General features: G+C 50.6%; 1 protein-coding gene and 1 long non-coding RNA gene across 2 annotated transcripts in view; one reads left to right on the top strand and one right to left on the bottom strand.

The window, feature by feature from the left end:
- ACSS1 (acyl-CoA synthetase short chain family member 1) overlaps positions 1-13836 on the bottom strand; it is a 58462-nt gene extending 44626 nt beyond the window's left edge. Inside the window, exons 1-2 of the mRNA XM_072793623.1 lie at positions 13502-13836; positions 3872-3968 (exon numbers count right to left, since the gene is read on the bottom strand). Of these exons, the coding sequence (XP_072649724.1) occupies positions 3872-3968; positions 13502-13808 (404 nt within the window). The 5' untranslated portion in view covers positions 13809-13836. The remainder of the gene's footprint in view (positions 1-3871; positions 3969-13501) is intronic.
- A 127-nt stretch (positions 13837-13963) lies between these two features.
- Positions 13964-14684, top strand: LOC140614356 (uncharacterized). The gene is made up of 2 exons (XR_012015251.1): positions 13964-14242; positions 14446-14684. It is a non-coding gene; the product is annotated as an uncharacterized lncRNA (long non-coding RNA).
- Positions 14685-19483: the final 4799 nt, after the last annotated feature.

The following is a 19483-nucleotide window of genomic DNA, read 5'->3' as shown; positions in this document are numbered from 1 at the left end:
GAGCAGGATAGAGGGCTCACTAAGGGTTGCTGGGCAGGAGCTGCTGGTCCCCACTATAAGCTCTACAATGATTCTCCAGAAATATACCTCCTCAAAAAAAATGCAGCAGCCCCAGGTGGGAGAGACCTAGGCCCCTGAGGAATGAGACACCTTGTAACCATTCCCTAAGAGCTGCAGAGGCCCATGTGGTCAGTTTGAAAGGCTGCATCATCAGGCCCCAGTGGGGCTACTGATCATGACTGCAGTAGGTGATGGTGCCCGCGGGGGATGAGGATCCACTCTGACCTTGCTGTCCCTAGACAGATCTGCTCCTCTCTCTGAGTCCCCTCCTTATCTCTATTCTGTATCTCGAGAGGCATTTTGAGTTACACAGTTGTACACATCGATCAAAACTCAGCAAATGTACATGTGTGCATTTCATTGTATATAAATCTCACATCAAAAGAGAGAAAATAAACACACAATGAACTCCAGTTAATGCCATGCTGTCAATGGGATGCCTGGGTGGCTAAGTGGTGGAGCGTCTGCCTTTGGCTCAGGGCATATCCCGGGGTCCTGGGGTCGAGTCCCACATTGGGCTCCCTGCAGGGAGCCTGCTTTTCCCTCTGCCTGTGTCTCTGCTTCTCTCTGTGTCTCTCATGAATAAATAAATAACATCTTTAAAAAAAATGCTATGCTGCTGAAATGCACCCATAAAATAAGATGGACTGACCCATGGAAAGATGGATACATAAATCACATGTGATTAAAAAAAAAAAAAAAGGCATTGTAAACAGTAAGGGTAGAACCTAGGTGCTAGATACACAGTAGGTACACTGCTTGAAATTTTTCGAGTTATGAAATTTTTCATAATAAAGTGCTGGAAATAACAATAAAAACAATAGTAATTCCTATCTAATCAGGCCGTGGTATTTAAATAAAGTAACTCTGGTACAGTGCTTAAGACAGTCCTGTACTCACTTGCAGAAAGTACTGGATAAAGTCACTGCTGTTGTAATCATCACTGTTATTTAGGGCTACCTTCACCTCCAACACCTCCTCCTATCACAGCCCTGTGCCTATGGGTGGAATCACTTTGGTTATCACAAGTACCCCACTCTACAGATGGAGGACTACAGGCCTTCCCTGAGGCCACTTTCCACCAGCAGAAAGTAGCCTCAGGACAGCAGAATGCAAAGTCCTCCATATCCATGTCCAGGGCAAAGGCCACAGTGCTTGTCCCGGGGGTGAGTCCTAGACTTGCCAACATGCCACCTGCCTTTTCTTTTATTTATTTTTTTTTTTTATTTATTTTTTTTTTTTACTTACTATTTATTATTTATTTATTAGAGAGAGAGAACACAGCACATGAGCAGGAGGAAGGGGAGCGGGGAGGGAGGAGCAGGCTCCCCACTGAGCAGGCCACCCCTGTCCTGGGGCTTGATCCTGAGGCTGAAGACAGCTGCTCCTTTAGCCAAGCCACCGCGTGCCCCCAACCTGCCACCTTCTGTGCCTGACAGCATATAGTGGAGGAGGAGTCGGGATTGGCTCCCCCGACCTCCAAACAGACAAGGTAGCTGTGGTCCCCAGCACCCCAGGCTCTGAAAACCACAGCCCCATAGAGTGTCTTGAAAGGGCTCAGGCCCCAATTCAGAACATGGACAAAGGCAGCTTGGCAGCCACCATGTGAGACACCTGGCAGGAAGCTCTTTATTTTAGTGGCAGTTTATATGCTGGCAGCACATCCAGCACCAACAACTAGGTGGCTCTCCTTTAAGCGAAGAGAATGAAAATCTCATGTCAAAAACCTAAAATGACCAGAACAACAAACCAGGTCTGTCAAAAACTATCTGTGGTTTCAGATGACCATACACACACGTCTCTTCTTACTCCAACAGCAGCTAGAAACAGGCATCTGGCGCTGTACCCAGCTAATGGTTTGTAAAACCATTTCAGGCTAAGGCTGCTCAGTTATAGAGGGAATAATAAACCCTTTGCCTGTGTTCACGAGCACATCCCTGCTTTGGTACAAAGAAACTGAAAGTGTTGTGAGCTACAGCCCTAAAAGCTCCCCTGCGGCTTATGTTCAACCCTGCACCCCACCCCCAGCAGGCCAGTCCAAGCTCAGCCGCGGCCCACTTGACCCTGCTGACCACTGACTCAGTGTGTGCATGGGGGACATCCAGCCCAGGGGGGTCCTGGGGCCCAGGCAGTGACAGAAAGAAGAGTGGTCCCCAGCAATCAGTCGGTAAGCCCATGTACCTCCACCCAGAGTCTTATTAATCTTTTACTAAAGAATCAAACATAAATCAAGTTGGGCCAATAATAGTGACAAATGGTGAAGCCCATCTGTCTGTCAGAGCAGTGCTCCCCAAACTCCAGTGTGCACAGAGCCTGGGGATCTGCCTCAGCTGTCAGGGTGGCCCAAGGCTCCCAAGGCCAGTGCTGGGTTGGTGGGCTACATGGAGGCCAGGCGGCAGGGAGACAGGTCAGCAAACCATGCAGAGGCGGGGAAAGGGCATGACAGGCGAGGGTTGTTGAAACGGGGTCGGGGGGAATGGTAAGATGGTGCCCACGAGGAGCTGCAGCAGATTATCAAACATCAGTTGGCTGCATCCAAAAGTCACATTGAGTACAATTTTACCAGGTTTGGTGAATTTGGTCTGTGATAAAACCTGAGTCTGAGAAACAAACAGAAACCTAGAGGTGCCCAATGGCCCCCAAGTCACTTACTTGAGTGGCAGGGGAGTCACTGCTGCTCCCAGGCCCCTGAACAGCCTTCCTACCACCCCTGCATTCCCAATGCCCCAGCCACATGCACCCCCTCTCTGTTCCCAGGTCACTGTCACGGATTCACAGTCCTGCATGGGCCTGGGAGTTCTTCCTCCAATTTTGGCTACAAGACCTCAGTTCTGATGTCACCTCCTTGGAGAGGACTCCCTGACTATTTAGTCTAAAATGACCACCCAACCACCCCCCACCATGCACCTGGGGACTGTTTGTTACTATGACACACCCCAACCTGTCCTGACGGATACAGTAGCACTCCGTGAAACCTGTTGAATGATCGGGCAAGAAAAGTCACAAGCTGCCCACCAGGGAGCAAGCATCACCAGATGGGGAGGGGTGGTGCTGGTGATAACGGACCCACCTCAGGTTCACAGTGGCTCTGAGATAGCACTGGAAAGGGACGTTCATGTTTAACTGAAGTGGGTTTTACCCCCTGAGAAGGAAAACCAACAGCCTGCAGTGACAAACGTTAGAGATCCCTGGGCACAGGCTGTGCCTTGGAAAGCCAGGTTACTATGCCTGGGTGCTGGGTTCCTTCAAACACCCAACATGCGGGCAGCTTCCAAAAAAGTGCTTGACATTCAGAATGTGTGAAGAACTTATCTAAAGACTCAGAGAACACAAACGTCAGGAGGACCCCTCTTTAGATGGCTTTGACCTTATTCATGCTCCCCCTCTCAGCACAGAGAGAAAAAGGCTGAGTAGGCTCAGTTGTTTATCCCACCCAGCAAGTATTTTATTCAGTTTGCATTCATGTTTACTTTCCTGGGACCAGAGAACATTTCCAAAGCTGAAACATGCCCCTTGATATACAGATGACCTCTGCCTAGAACCAGACAGAAGCACACAGAACTGTGCCACAAGCCTCCCTCTGCCTTGAACACTCATCACATTTGTGCCCAAAGACCCAGATGCTTCTGTGGGATCCGAAAGGCACCAAGTATTGCCAAGGTGAACAAGAGGGGCAGCCCTCCTCCATGCTGGGCAATCTTGCTCCTGTTAACAACCCAGCAGAGGTGTTTGGTGCTGGTGTCTCCCACAGAGACATAAATTCCCAGGAGACCCACTGGGCACTGAGATGTTGTCAGGGGACACACAGTACCTGTATGTGATCCTCACTTCAGTTCCAGGCTCATCCCGCTCCCAGATCAAAGCAACACTCTCCGGGGACTTCTGAACATGCTGATCCAAGCAGTTGACTGCACAAAAACAGGTTTTACAGATGTTACACTGGTGGGTTTGTTTTTTTTTTTTGGGGGGGGGGGTTATTTATTTATTTATTTATTTATTCATGAGAGACACACAGAGAGAGGCAGAGACATAGGGAGAGGGAGAAGCAGGCTCCATGCAGGGAGCCCAATGCAGGACTCGATCCAAGGACCCTGGGATCATGTCCTGAGCTGAAGGCAGACGCTCAAACACTGAGCCACCAGGTGCCCCATACCTGGTGCTTTTAAATTTGGGGAAGGGGTAGGTTTGGTTTGCCATGGCTTGTGATACTCTACTGATGTAAACCCTACCTTCCTCAAAGACAAGGGTTCTACATCCTTGCAAGGAGAGTGATCATCAGAGCCTGCCGAACAAGACAACCAGTACAGAAATAGCATCTCACAGGTGCAGGGTGATCCCTTGGGAATACTCTGAAGCAGTGCTCCACACTTGTCATCCCAACTCCCGCCACACGTAGGCATCACCAGGGCCACCCCCAGGGACAATGGCCCCAATTGGCCCTGTGCTTTTCAAGGCTCCCTGGGTGGTTCTAACAGGCAGCTATTGCGGAGCACTGTAACCTGAGATCTTGGAAAGAATGCTAATGCAAACAGGCTGCCTCTGATTAGGTACACAGTTCATGCAGCAGTCTCTCGAGTCCACGGGAGGTGCCATCTAGGACAAGGATTCATATCCCCTCTCAGATGTCCAGCCAGCACCCCACAAACCAGCCTCTGCTCCAACAAGTGATGAAATGTTGGGGAAATGCCATGATAGTTTTCCGGAAGACTCTGCTTCCCGCCCCCTCCGTTACCCAAGCTCAGACCACATGAATGCCTGCAAAAACAGAAGGTCAGTTCTGACAATTTACTGTAAACCTGTAGGATCAGGCTCATTTGCTACTATCCTGTTCACTCCTCTTGATTTCAAGGTGAGCTTCAATCTGGTTCGTGTTGGTGCCCCTTCCTGTCAGCCTTCACAGCCACATTTCGTGACTCACTTTTCCTTCAGCAGGAGAAACCAAGACTGCAAATAGCTTTTGGGGCCAGCAGCCCTCTGTCCACCTGGTCTTCAGAGTCACCCCCCAATGTCTAGGTATATAATTTTTTTTTCTTTTTTCTTTTCTTTGAATGCAGTCACTTATTTTCTCCAATTCAATCTCCTCCCATACAAATAGGAGGTGAATTATCTACCATGTCTAATCACAAGACTATGACAGGAATCTAAAAGACCAAAGTTGAAGTGCTATTGTATGACTGCAGGGTACTGTTATCAACTGATAATGAGCTACAGGGCCCTGAATATTTCTTGATGGGGTAACTGTCCTGACAAAAGTTATGGGAGCTCATACCCATAAAAGATCATGTGACTCCCGTAATTCTTGAAAGGATGAACCCACATGAAAATATTTACATAGTCCAGCTGTGTATGTGTGTGTGTGTGTGAATTACATTTTTTTTTCCTATTGGGATATTTTATCTATCATTTACTCTTACAGTAAAAAAAAAAGGAATCATTTGAACTTTCTGGCTCCTAACAAATATGTAAGTCATACCTCAAAAAATCTACTAAACAAGGACCCCTGGATGGCTCAGCAGTTGAGCGCCTGCCTTCAGCCCAGGGTGTGATCCTGGTGTCCCAGGATCGAGTCCCACATCGGGCTCCCTGCATGGAGCCTTCTTCTCCCTCTGCCAGTGTCTCTGCCTCTCTCTCTCTCTGTCTCTCATGAATGAATAAATAAAATCTTTTTTTAAAAATCTACTAAACAAAGAAGATGTGTCATCAGGAAGAATCATTAACACTATAGGTGAGGTCTTTGAATTACTCAAAAAGTGGAAAAGAAGAAATGCCATAAAAGTAGAAGATAGAAAATTCTAGAAGTCAAACTGAGAAGGAGGTTGGTGGCAAAATCTGGATTTACACTAGAAACCTGATTGTGTGTGTTTGTGTGTGTGTGTGTGTGAGAGAGAGAGAGAGAGAGAGAGAGAGAGAGAGAGAATCAGTCCAAAATTTAGAAATGAAGAGTTTTCACGCTAAAACCACAGATTTCTGGCTTCTCTTGAGCAACTAGCAGATGAGGCCACATCCTTGCCTGGGCCTTGAAGCACTGACCACCCCCCAGTAGGGCTGCCCCCCTCCTCCACTTCCTGACTCCCAGCACCAGCCCACCACCCCCGCCACATCACTCCTGCTGCCTGGCCCTGGTGGATCTAAGTGATGGATCAGGAAGAAGTGACCCTGGGCAGGTCACAACAAGCCAGGGAGGTGTACAGCTTTGCACTGAGTGGGGGTGGGTGGTCCAGCCGGAGGAGGGAGCTGCTCCCACCTGCGCATGAGTGCTTACGGGCCCCTGGCTGCTCCAGGCATCACAAGTGAGCTGGTTACAGGAGCAAACACTCAGCCTCACCCCAAACCTGCTTCTATCCAAGAAGCCTGCTCTAAAATACCTTCTCCCACTCCGAGTTTGATCCTTGGAGTCACCCTGAAAAGTGGGCAGCTCAGATATACCCTGGGAAACAGTCTCCAGGTGCTCCTGGTGGTCCAGTGACACTGTCCCCCCGCCCCCCCAACCAAGGCCACAGCCAGAAAGCAGTAGGAAGGGCTTCAAACCGCACATAACACCTCACCCAGAGTTCAGCTCCCTGCATTGCCTGTTCCCACAGCAGCCAGGGCACCAGGACATACTTCTTACCCCATGAATGACCGCCCAGCTTGGAGCCTCGGACCCCAGCAGGGCATCCTGCACCTGGTTTACACCAAGCAGGAAGGCAGAGCTGCAGAAAGTAGCAGAGGGACACCTGCCACAGGATGGACACTGGGTATCCAGGGTGCAGATGGGTGGCCAGTGAGACCAGCCATGTATCTCTGTCTTCCTGGGGCTGAGGGACGGCAGGAATTCAGGCAAGTCAGCACTGAGCCTCAGGTACCGTGTCCCCTATGCGCCTTCCCAGCACACAGGAAGTGCTCAACAAGCAGCCACTAGGCTCCATGTGATCCACCTCCCTCCACTGATCATGTTGAGTCCGGTGAGCTCCTTCCTGCCTCAGGGCCTTTGCACTGTTTCTCCTTATGTGTGGGACACTGTCCTACTGTCCACACTGCTGCCTTTCACCTGGTGTCCATACTCCTGAAGGTCTGGCCTACACATTCCCACTCTGAGCACTTTACAACCCATGGACCTCATGCCTCCTTCTAACTTTCCCTGAGATATTATACTTGCTGCCCCTCTAAGGACAGGGATCCGATGCCCTGTCCATATTTGTACATGTGCAGTCTAAACTGTAGCACAGAGCAAAGAAGCACCACAGCTCTGAATGATGGATGGACCACTCAAGTCCTCAAGCTGGAGGGCAAAAGTGCAATCTGAATGATAGATACCAGGTTGGCTCCATGCCCAGGGAGGGAACAGGCCTCTTCTTGTCTTACTGGGTTTATCCCTCAAGGTCTCTTTCTAGTCTAAATTAGCGTTTCTGAATCCCCCAGAATCCCCAGAGGGATTGTTAGCACAGAGAAGGCGAGGCTGCACCCTGAGTTCCTGAAGGACCAGGTCCAAGTGGGCATGTGCATCTTCACCTCTAGTAAGATCCCATGTACTGCTGCTGCTGCCGGCCCAGGACGCCGCTCGGCAGACAAACCTGTGTGCTTACATCTACACATATTCTATTTCAGATTCAGGGTTGGGGGTGTGTGGCTTTCTTTTTCCTCTGGGGACAAGAGTAAGTAAAGACTCCGTAAGACATCTGGCCAGATCTTTGCTGGATAGCAGCCTAGAGTCAAAGGGAAAACCCAGGCTCTGGAGTCTGGACCTTGTCCAGCCAGTCTTGAAGCACAGACAGTGCACTGCTTATCTAATTTAAATCTCATTTTCCTCAACTATGTGGGGGTGATGGCTCCTGATTCACAGACATGCTAGGAATTAGATGCTTTTCCAGTTTCCTGGATGAGGTCAGATGGTGTTGCTGTGTTCCCAAGAGAAACACTCTCCACAGTTGCCACAGCTGACACTCAGATGACACCAGCATGTACACAAGGCACAGTGCAGGACCTGGGGTGACAGTAGCCCTAAAACGCTGTGGATGTGTTAGCTTTTAACACCTGCTATTGCCTCAACTGCAGGGAGGAAAAGAAAGAAGGGAGGGAGGGTAGAAGGAAGAAAATTCTTCCTCTTCCACATTTAAAAACAAACCCTCCACCCGAAGACCTGGGCAGCGGGACAAGAAAATTCCATTTCCAAGAACAAGCAGTCAAGGACCTGGTGTGATCCAAGGCTCCGCTCAAACCCCACCTCCTCCTGCAAGCCTTTTCCAACTCCCCAACACACAGTGAGCTCTGGCTCCCTGTCACCTGGTAGCTCACACCATCTAATGCTTACTTACCTGCTCAGTGGTCCCCACTCTGGGACACAATGCTGGCTTTGCTAAGTCCTCCTCGTCTAGGTTACAAGTCCCTGAGGACAAGGACCATGTCCCTAAGATTCCTTTATCATGGGGTTGGGGTGGGGGGGATAATTCTCCCCTTAGCAGCTACATAACCTTGAGCAAGTTATCCCAATGTGGATTCACTTGTCACTGATGTGTGGTTCATCTAGATAGAATGCAGGCCCCGGGGCATTGGGCATCTTCTGTAGTGTTCATCGCTATACATGAATTGGAGCCTTCACTTCCACATCTGTGCAGTGGGACCACCAACCACTTCACATCAGTGTCACAAGGATGAAGTGAGATGAGGCTCCATCGTGTTCCTAAGAACAGGTCTGCACCCTCCCTAACGCAACTCTGCAAACAGTTAAGCAAACGCCTACTGGTGGCTCAGGGGTTTTGAGGGTTTGATTTGATTTATTTGGGAGAGAGAGAGCACAATCGGGAGGAGAGGCAGAGGGACAAGAAGACTCCCTGCTGAGCATGGAGCCAGACCTGCGCAGGGCTGGTGGATCCCAAGACTCTGAGATGAGGACCTGAGCGGAAATCAAGAGTCAGATGCTTAACTGACTGAGCCACCTGGGTGCCCCTGAGTTTTGTTTTTAAAAAAGGATTACAATAGGATTATCATTTCCATTATAAAGATGGCACACACTTATGTAGGAATTTTCAAAAACTTCTTGTCATTTGTTTAAACACATCTCTTCCCCTCCCTGACTCTAAGTGAACCCACGTATGGAAATTCAATTTTAATCAAAAGAAATGAAAGAGTTAATATTCACAAAAGGATTCACAATGCACTTTCTTTAAATAGAAATTCTCCCTGGCACATTTTAAGAAATTACATCAGTCACAAATTGTATTTGCCAACATTTCCAGAAGCATCTGCTATTTAAAGTAAGTCATGCATCTGACAACTGGGAAGAATCCAGTCTCCTCAGGAAGACCCGCCCCCTAGGGCCAGGAGTCACACTTTCATTTAAACTTCCGCAAAAATAAAAAAAATAAAAAATAAAAAAATAAAAAAATAAAACTTCCGCAAAAATAAAAGTTCATCCCTGAGAGAAAAATGAAGCACAGAAATGCAGCATCTTGCCAATCTCAGTGTGTCTACCTTCTGCATTATGAGAGGTACAGTCATAAAGAGGAGAAAAGCACAGCAAATGGTTTCCATAGCTTCAACTCATGCTCCAAAAAGAATCCAGAAATCTCTGTATTCAATGGCCAAATAAAAATAGTTTTTCTACACCCTTGCTTAGAAGTAAGAAAACCCTTATAAAAAAAAAAATCTGACTCTGAATTTGGTCCTTATAAAAACAGAACTTAGGGGCACCTGGTAGCTCAGTCAGTTAAGTGTCTGGCTTCAGCCCAGGTCACGATCCCAGGGTCCTGGAATCAAGCCTCGAGTCAGGCTCCCTGCTCAGAGGAGAGTCTGTTTCTGCTTCTCCCTCTGTCCCACCCCCTGCTCATGCTCTGTTTCCCAAATAAATAAATAAAATCTTTAAAAATAAGAAAGAAAGAAAACCTAATTTAGCTGTGCGCTTTGAAAGCAACACACGTGATTACTCTCCAGTTCTATATTTGCAACTTCCTGACATCCTGACTTTATGTGCCACAGAGCACAAACTTTTACCTGTTGAGGGCTGCAAAAGACAAAGCCAAATTTTAAAGACTGGTAAGAACTCTTTTTAGATACTAACCCTTTATCAGCTATGTCACTTGCAAATATCAGGGGGGAGGTGTGTGAAGGGGATGGGTGAAATAGGTGAAGGGGATTAAGGGTACATTTATCTTGATGGGCATTGAATAATGTATAGAATTGTTGAATCACACTATATTGTACCCCTGGAACTGATATAACACGATATGTTAACTCTACAGGAATTAAAATCAAAAACTTAATTTTAAAAAATGTATCCTTTTTAGATCTTGGCTTTCCAAAGAACCTTCTGCAAAGTAGTTTACATAAATGTAATAGAAGCAACTGGAGGCTGTCCTTGCCCTGCCCAGGAGGCCTCTGACACCATGGCCCCACCTGGTGACCTGCCTATTCCAGAGACCCAGGATGAATTTTGAGTCATGTTAGCCACCTGCATGCCTTCCCTAGCCTGCTTCCCGCTTATCCCAGACTGATCACATGCAAACCCATGTGGTTCTGTTCAGAGGAAGCAGCATTCCAGTAACACTGCTGAAGGCCAAGTTCAAGGCTGCAGTCTTCCCCATGATTCATTAATAAATAACAAAAGCCAGGGGTTGGGTGCAAGGAATGCTTTACAAGCGTTTTCTCCTTTGCTGCTAACAACAGTCCCAGATGTCCCCAGGTCGTACGTACATCGCTGGTCAGAAGAAGGCTAGCAGCTTGGCTCTGAGTATTGGTCTCTGAGACCTCTGGTCACCCATCCTGTGACAAGCCCTGTGGAGGTGCTTCCGGCCACAGTTCCAGCTCGGCGCAGCCTGCAGTCATCTCAGGCCAGGCCTCAGATTTGGGAGTGAGAAGCAGGGCAGCTGCAACAGCCCCAGACAGCCTTCAGAAGCAAAAATAAGCCAACCCCTAGAGCTTACCCATCATGCCCTGTCCAAAGTCCTGACCCACAGAATCCGGGAGAATAATAAGACGGTTGCTGCTTTATGTCACTAAGCTTGGGGTGGTTGGATAGGCAACAACAGTAACTAGAAGAGAGTTTAGTTGCACACTATCTTTACAGATGAGGAAACGCATGCAAAGAACACTAAGGGGAAAGCAAGGATTCAAACCTAGGTGTGACGCTAGATATATCCCGGACCATTATACCCATTCGTTACCCATATACCATTTTTGTTTGCTTCAAGGAGTCATCTCCAGGACACTAATCCCAATCCTGACTATTTCAGAAGTACCTTCATTTGCACTGGTCTGGGGTATAGAGAGGTCGGTGGTTCTACACCTTGAATGTGCATCAGGAGCACCTAGAGAGCTTGTTAAGAACACAGATGGGGGCACCTGGGTGGCTGAGTTGGCTAAACATCCGACTTGTGATTTTTAGCTCAGTTCATGATCTCAAGGTCATAAGGTCAAGCCCTGCATTAAGCTCCATGCTCAGTGTGGAGTCTGCTTGTCCCTCTTCCTCTCATGCTTGCTCTCTTTCCTCATAAATAAATAAATAAATACATACATACATACATAAATAATAAATAAATAAATAAATAAAATCTTTAAACACACAAACACACAGATGGCAGGAGCCCACTCCCAAGGTTTCTGATTTTGATAGTCTCGGATGGGGTCTGAGAACTCGTGTTTCTAGATGATATTAATGCTACTAGTCTGGGGACCCCACCTTGAGAACTGCTAGCACAGATCCTCCTGAAGAGGCTAATGGCAATTTTGAGAGCAACGCTTCTTTGGAACAAACCATCATTGTTTTGACTAAAGATCAGGCCAACAACTTTTTAGGTGCTTCCCAGGTCCCAGGGCAGCTACAGCCTAGCCCTTTACCATACTGTCACCTGTGTGGTTTGCAGACACTAGCAAAGGGCAGAGCTTTCCTGACAAATGAGTGCGCAAGCATATGCCCTAGAGGTAGGAAGTTGCGAAAAGCTGTCTTTCAACACAACAGTTTCTGAAGCTCAGCTGCTTTCTTTGGTAGCCGTAAAGGAAGAAGAAGAATTGCTTGCTGACCACACCCAGTCCTGACTGAGTGAGGTTCACAAGGGCCTTGCCCCTGACCCGGGATGTCCATCCCCACTGTCTTATCAAAGAGTGAGAGGCTACAAGTGGACACAAGCCAGCCGTGAATGTTCACAGTGGCCTCAGGCCTCCCATTCCAGAAGCAGCCTCTAGGAGCTGCACTTTCTGCACATTTCTGCTGTGGGTTGCTCTCCTTCCCTTTAAAGGCACGTTCCACCAACTCTGCAAACCTAAGGGTTTACTTTTTTTTCTCACTAGTTCAAGGACACTTGCTGCTGACTCAATTTTAGAGAAAACACTTATCTAGTAAGTGGCTCATTTTGATTAAACCAGCAAAGTAATACAATACGAAAAAAACATAGATCTGGTCCAAAGTTCCCTTAAGTTTCTTTGTCTGGAAGTTAACTGGAACACACTACCCATAATTTTATAGCTATTTCTGAATGTAATAACTTGAATTCACCACTGCTTACTGCTGACCAAGAAGTGCTGGGCTGTTGCCCACCTTCTAGCACTGCGTTCTCACAACCAGACTAGCGGGTGGGCATGATTGCCCAGTTTATATGGGTAAGGGCGGGGCCTGGGGGGGACGGACCAAAGTTCAGAGGAGTAGAAAAACTGGGCCAGTGCGTGGCGGAGTTATGCCAGACACCAGGTCCTACCTGGGAGTTCAGGCCCGGTCACTGCCCTGCCTGAAGCTGTACAGGCCCTTCCCTTGAAGCTCCTGGCCTCCCTCCAGCGCCGCGGTCCGGGCCGTCGGGCGGCCCTCTGACGACCGCAGGTGGCTGCAGGTCCCGTCCTGCCCCGGGGGCCTAACCGCACCCCCTCCTCCCGGCCTGGCCAGGACCGCCGCCGCCCCGGGCCTCCTCCTTCTGTGGCCTGGGGCGCAGTGTGCCCACCGCCTCTCGCAAGTCTTCAGGGAACGCTGGTGGATCCGGTGTTCGCGGCTGCCGAAGACTGGCTGGCTGGCGGGGCCGGCTTCTGGGGCCTCGACCGCCGGGAGGTCCCGGGCAAACCGCGAGGGTCGGGAGGCGCCCACTGCCCGCCCGCAGGCCGCAGGGCGAGGACAGAGCTGACTCCTGCTACTGGCGGGACTTTTCCCTGCCCCGCTCCCGCCACTCGGTCCGTCCGTACGGCACCTTCTCCCCACGCGAGTCGCTGGGAACCGCAGCGGGGGCCCCGCCGCGCCGCGCCCCGCGCCCTTGGCCCCTCGCCGCAGGCCGGCCCGGGGGAGCCGCAGCCGCAGCCGCAGCCGCGCCCCGAGCGCACGGAGCCCCGCGCCCAGCTCTGCGGGCGGTGGATGGAGGAGCGGGCGCGGGGCGCGGGGCGCGGGGCGCGGGGCGCGGGCGGGCGGCGGCGGCGGCGGCGAGGCGCACGGCTGGGCAGCGGCCGCAGGGGCTGCACGAGGGGCCTCGCCTGGACCCCGCGGCCCACTCACCGGACACGTTCAGCCGGCCTCCCAGGAACCAGCCGATCCTGCCGCTGCCGAAGTCACAGTCCCAGACGGTGTGGTACGGGGCGTCCCACACCAGCGCGTCGCGCGCCAGCGGCCCCCAGAAGGCGGCGGGCTCCCGCGCGGCCAGGGCGCTCCGTGCCTCGTACGAGCCCGGCTGCGCGGCCGCGGGGGAGGCGCTGAGCCCGCGCCCCGGCCGCCCCGCCCGCCCCGCCCGCCCCGGCCGCCCCGGCCGCCCGCACAGGCCGCGCACCAGCAGCCCCAGGCCGCGCCCCAGGCCGCGCGCAGCCATCTCGCCCGACGCCCGCGGCGCTCCGAGCCCCGAGCCGGACCACGAGCAGGGGCCGCGGCTCACAGCCTCGGGCCCCGCCCCGTCTCCGCCCCGTCTCCGCCCCGCCCCGCCCCGTCTCCGCCCCCCGCCCCGTCTCCTCGCCCAGCGCCGGCCGCCGCGGGACAGGGGGCGTCGGGGCGCGGCCGGAGGCTCCCCCACGTGCCGGGCGGGGCCTGACGCCGGGCGTCGGGCCGTTTCGGTTTCAGTTCGCGGCTCTCCGGGACCCCACAGCGCAAAACAAAACAAAACAAAAAACCAAAGACACCAGCGACACGTGCGTCGCAGGCCCGGCCCGGCCCAGAGCGGCTCAGTAGGTCTGAGGCCACCAGGGCGAGGTCCTTGCAGCATCTCAGAGGCCGAGGTCAAAGCATCGACCCTCCTGTGCGCCCTGGAGGGTGAGCCTGTCAGCGAGCCGGGCCAGCCTGCCCCCGCCCTCCAGAACACACCTAAGCCGCCCCCTTGGGCCAAACGAGCTGGGTACCGAGCTGGGTACCGTCGCTCCAGCATCTGTGGCCTGGGTTAAACCTTGACTTTTCCAGCTCTGTGACCTTGGGCAAGTTTCCTAAACTCCCTGTGTCCCTGTGTTTTCCTTTCCTAGGAAACAGGAGTAACACCTCTTTCCCCTGGGCCGCAGTCAAGATTAAATGCGATAGTATCTGTGGACGTCTGGCCTGCAACGGGCACACAAGAAGCTCAGTACTGGAGACCCTGTTTTTGTTGTCACGCCAAGGAAGATAGAAGGAAACTCATAGGAAGTTGCCTCAACCCGATTCTTAAGTATTTCAACACCCAAGACATAAAGGCATAATAAAGAAGGCAAATAGAGGAGAAAGGGGATTTGGAAAACTGGTTGGTTGAGTTCCTTGGGTCTAGGAAAGATTCCTTCCTGTTAGCTATAAAACCTGCAGAGGGAACGACCTGGCAGGAGAGAATGTCTCAGAAGAGCTTCCACTGGAAGTTCAAGTCCACACCCTGCTGTGTGTGTGTGTGTGTGTGTGTGGTGTGTGTGTGCTGTGCCTGTCTCCTGCCAGAGAATAGAGGATTTTAAGGCTGCTGAAGAGTCACAATAGCTAGCATTAGACATGTGCCTCGCTCTGTGCCAAATGCATTGTTTACTTAGTTTAAAAATTATCTACAGCTATCAAGTCCCACCAATTACCAGTGCCCTGGTGGAACAAATGAGAAAAGATATCCCAAAGAAATAAACAGGCTTACTAAAGAGCACACGGTGTTCAGGTAGAAAAGCAGCACTCACCCAGCATTCCCACTCCCACCACAGTATCTGCTTCACCATTTGGCCTGAATCCTCATTTTTAATAGAAGATTACAAAATTGTTGGGGCCCCTGGGTGGCTCAGTCAGTTAAGCATTTACCTTCAGCTCAGGTCATGATCCCAGGGTCCTAGGATGAAGCCCCATATCGGGCTCCCTGCTCAGCGGGAAGTCTGCTTCTCCCTCTCCCTCTGGCCCTCTCCCCGCTACTCTCCCTCTCTCTCTCAAATAAATAAATAAATAAAATCTTTTTAAAAAAAAAAAAAAAAGGAAAATATAAAATTGTCAGTGAAGATTATAACTGTGGCAGGCAGTCCCAAAGACTGCCACTAACACTTTATCCTGTGTGTGTCAGTGATAGTGGGCTGCTCCATTAGGAGGAGGAACCTGCCCGCCACATCTCTCAAATTCAGGCTGGTGGGTTGCTCTGATGCTGGAAGGTGGGAGGCATTCCTCCCTACAGACCCAGACCTAGGCCCTGTGAGGCCCCAGCTGCAGCAATGGCTTTCTTGGAAGTCAGCAGTGATGCCATAAGGGAGCCCATGTAGCCTTCCAGAGGAAGAGATCCCATGAGAATGATGAGAAAAGTACATAGAACTGACTCAACTTTAAAATAAAGAAGAACAAGGGCACCTAGGTAGAACAGTTGGTTAAGCGTCCAACTTTTGGTTTCAGCTCAGGTTGTGATCTTAGGGTTATGAGATCGAGCCCCACATCGGGCTTCAAGCTCAGTGGGGAGTTTGCTTAGGACTCTTTCTCCTTCTCTCTCTGCCCCCTCCCCCACCAAATAAATAAACCTTTTTTAAAAATCAAGAAGTACACAATTCTTGTTTCCTTCAGTACACAATTCTTGTTTCCTTCAGGTTGGGTAAAGAGAAGTGATTATGTGTACATAAAACATTTCAGAATTCAGGTGGTATAGAATTGCACTTCCTGCAGCCCATTACCCAAGAGAGGACCTGGGGACCTTCCTTCTGAGTGTCACAGCCCTGGGGGCCCCTGAGGCCAAGGCTATCCTTTCTGCGGCCAAGAAGCACATGTCCCAGAACTAGAACAAAGTAGAGCCACTGACTGCCTGGCCCCGCCATATCCACAGGACTGCTTCCATGGGCCCCCAGTGGTGCTAAGAGAGCAGCAGACCATCCAGGCAGTGCTTGTCACGTTTTCTCCCCAAGAGGCCCAGAGCAAAGGCCTTGGAGCTAAAAGCTGTACATTGGTAGATGCAGAAGTAGAGAGGCCTGGGAGGTTTCCCCTGAGAAGCTAGGGCTTACTTTACATCTTAGGCCTGATGTTCATTTTGGAGAGAATAGCCCACCAACAGCCCCTTTGCCATTTGCCTTCTTAGGCACCTATATTACCCGGAGCACTTGGATTTCCTAAGAAACAGTTTTGTTAATAATGGGCCTGGGAGAGCTGCCTGTTCCTAGCCAGCAAGACCTAGCACTGATTCACCAAATCTTCACCATAAAGTCAGGTGCCCCCCAAAACCCTTCACACCTCTCTGCTTACCCACCTTGCATCTCTTCCTTTCCTGTTCTCTTCACTCCACACTTCTCTTCAATGACGTGCAAAGGATATCTGTGGAGCCCCTCCTGTGTGCAGGGCCCAGGGCTAAGGGCTGACAGGGATGAACCAAGCACAGCCCTTGAGTTTAGGGTTGCCACTAGGGGGGAAAGAGGCGATGAGAAAGACACTGGCTCAGGTGACTGAAATACAAAGTAAAACCAAAACAAAAATTCAATAATAAAAGCCTGAAGCAGGTCAGAAGAAGGAGAACACCTGGTTGGCTGGAAGTCTGGGAGTGGTTTCCCAAGGGTGTCAGGGAAACCTTCCCCCCAGGCTCCCCTTTCCCAATGTTCCCATGACCTCAGTGGTAATAACAACGTGTGGGGAGGTTTGTATCCGTCCACTTCAGCAGTGGGGACTCAATGATTCCCATACAGCTGCAGCACAACCTTTGTCTCCCATCCTGTAACCCGGCGCACCAGATCCCTGTGGATAAGCTGCCCAACCCTATGGCCTGCGGGGTTCACCCAACAATGCACAGCAACCACAGAGTGGGAGGGTTCACCACCAAAAAGCAAGACAGGATCTGAAAACCAGGACCAACACCAAGTGGCACTGGGCTGGCAGCCAAATGTCCCCGTGGAGCTGGGGGACCTCCTATCTGAGGGCAGTGCTGCATGAACAGCAGCCAGACTTTGTGGTGGGGTCTGTTCTCTGTCAGTTCTAGTAATATGCTAACTCAATTTCATCAACACCAAGTTCTGGAAACTGAGCTTCCCCTAGCTCTCCATGAGTATGAAAAGCTAGGGGTGTCATTTATCCACAAACCTGCAGAAAGGACTTCCATCCCTGGGTTCACCTCCATGAATTCCCCACCCCACCCCACCCCATACACGAGCATCGTCAGTCAAGACGGTGGCATCTCGTATGACTGGTAGTTGTTGACAGCTGGAAGAACCAATCCTCTAACTGCTGGGGTCCACAGGGCCAAGAGAAGGCAGAGCAAGGCCCCCCATGCCCACGTCCCCTCTCTTCAGTATCTGAGCTGCTTCTCCTGAGTGGACAATCTTACTGTGCCGACCGCACCTGCCGCTCTCACCCAATGCCAGGCTGGTGATTATTAGTGCTAATCACACAGACACATGAGGGTCCCTCCGAGGGCCAAGCTGTAAGAACTTTGAGCCATGGCCACCATCACCCATAGATCAAACCCTGGCTTCCTCCTTCATCAGCCCTTGAGGAAGCCGAGTAGACAGACAGCATTAGACAGGGAGCTAGGAGACGAGACCAGACCCTCTGCTCTACCCCCAGCTCACCATGTGGCAAGTCCCCTGATGTCTCCAGGACTCAGTTTTCTTTCTCTTCTTTCCCCTATAGGCCTCAGTTTTCTTATCTACAAAAAGAACAATTGTAGCCAAATTCTTAACCCTTTAGCTCTAAAATTCCAAGTGGTATATTCATCCCCATAAAAATATGCCAGATTTAATATCCAAAGGTTTTCTTTTTCAGTTTTTACAAAAATCACAGCTTTTGCCAGTGTGGGAGACTCCATGATATGTTTGATGGCTGCACTTCAGCTTTGGAGATCTCATGCCCTGCCTTCTCCCTATTCCTTGTCTTTCTTTGGCTTTGCACTCAGTAGACTGCCTCACCTCAGCTCAATGGGCACTGCCCCCGCCAGATGAAGACAATCACTGTTCCTCACACTACTTTAGGGCTTCAACAGAGACATCACATCTGCCCCAGCTCACACCTGACTGATGCAGTCAGGAGCACAGTTTGCGGTTTTCTTTAAAGCTGGCCCAACTAGAAGTGGCTTCATCTTGGACAGAAGTGCAACCAGGGATTGGTGGCCAGGCGGGTTTCTAGTCCAGCAGCTTCTGAGAATGGCAGCCGGTTTTGCCTGGGAAGGTTTGTATTTCAACTTGCATAAAATAAAATTGAGGGAGTGGACAGCTAGGGAAAAGTATTCTCATCTCAATCTTGGAGTTCCCTCTGAGCTCAAATGGTGACTCGGTGGGGAGGTAACAGGAGAAGGAGGCTTATATTCCAGAAGGCAAAGTGGACGAGACAGCCAGGTCAGAGAAACCAACTCCCAAACTAGGACAGTCATCCTGAGCACTGTGTGGATTTCCCACATGTGCCAGGATGGCCAGGAGTAACTTGACCTCATAGTTCATCTGGTGATTTCATCCTCTGGCAGAGGTCTGCAAAGTCTACTCACTCCTAATCAAAGGCCCACCAGCAGCCTACCCTGTCCCCTTCATGATCTCAGTGCAGTGAGTATCCTTGCTCAGACACTTGCCTGGCAGTGATCACTCTGGATGCTTGGATCCTCCATTGTGAGAGTCCACAAGGGAGGAAGGGAAACAAAGGAGCAGTCTTTGGGCAGGTATGAATCGTCAGGCCCCTTTTCCTGCCCCAAGAGGGCAAAGGCAGCTGAAACCACTCTTCCTATCTCTGCCAATGGCCTCAGGAATGCTTCTATGGGCTCCCCAGCTTCTCAACTCAATCAACCCAAATGTGAGGGTCTACATACAAGCACAACTTTGAGACAAAGACCATGGCAGGAAAGAGATCACCTGGAGTGGACACTGCTTTCTCTGGGGCCAGTCCCTGGGGGTCCCAACGACAGATTAAACAGGATCCCCAACCCTGAAAGCATCAGCTGAGAATCCAGGAGGATGTATACACATCAATTGGATCAGAAAATCAGTGATAGAAAATATAAATCTAGTATCAAATTTCTGACAGCGGGGAGTTTTGATAAATTTAAAGCTGGCCAACACTGCCACCTAGTGATGAATTCTGCATTTAACTTTATTTCATCATAAATCTAGTTTTTATTCCCTATCCCCC

Source organism: Canis lupus, chromosome 22 (genome assembly GCF_048164855.1).
Source record: "Canis lupus baileyi chromosome 22, mCanLup2.hap1, whole genome shotgun sequence".
Classification (NCBI taxonomy): Eukaryota; Metazoa; Chordata; class Mammalia; order Carnivora; family Canidae; genus Canis; species Canis lupus.
This window is presented reverse-complemented; position numbering and strand designations above follow the sequence as displayed.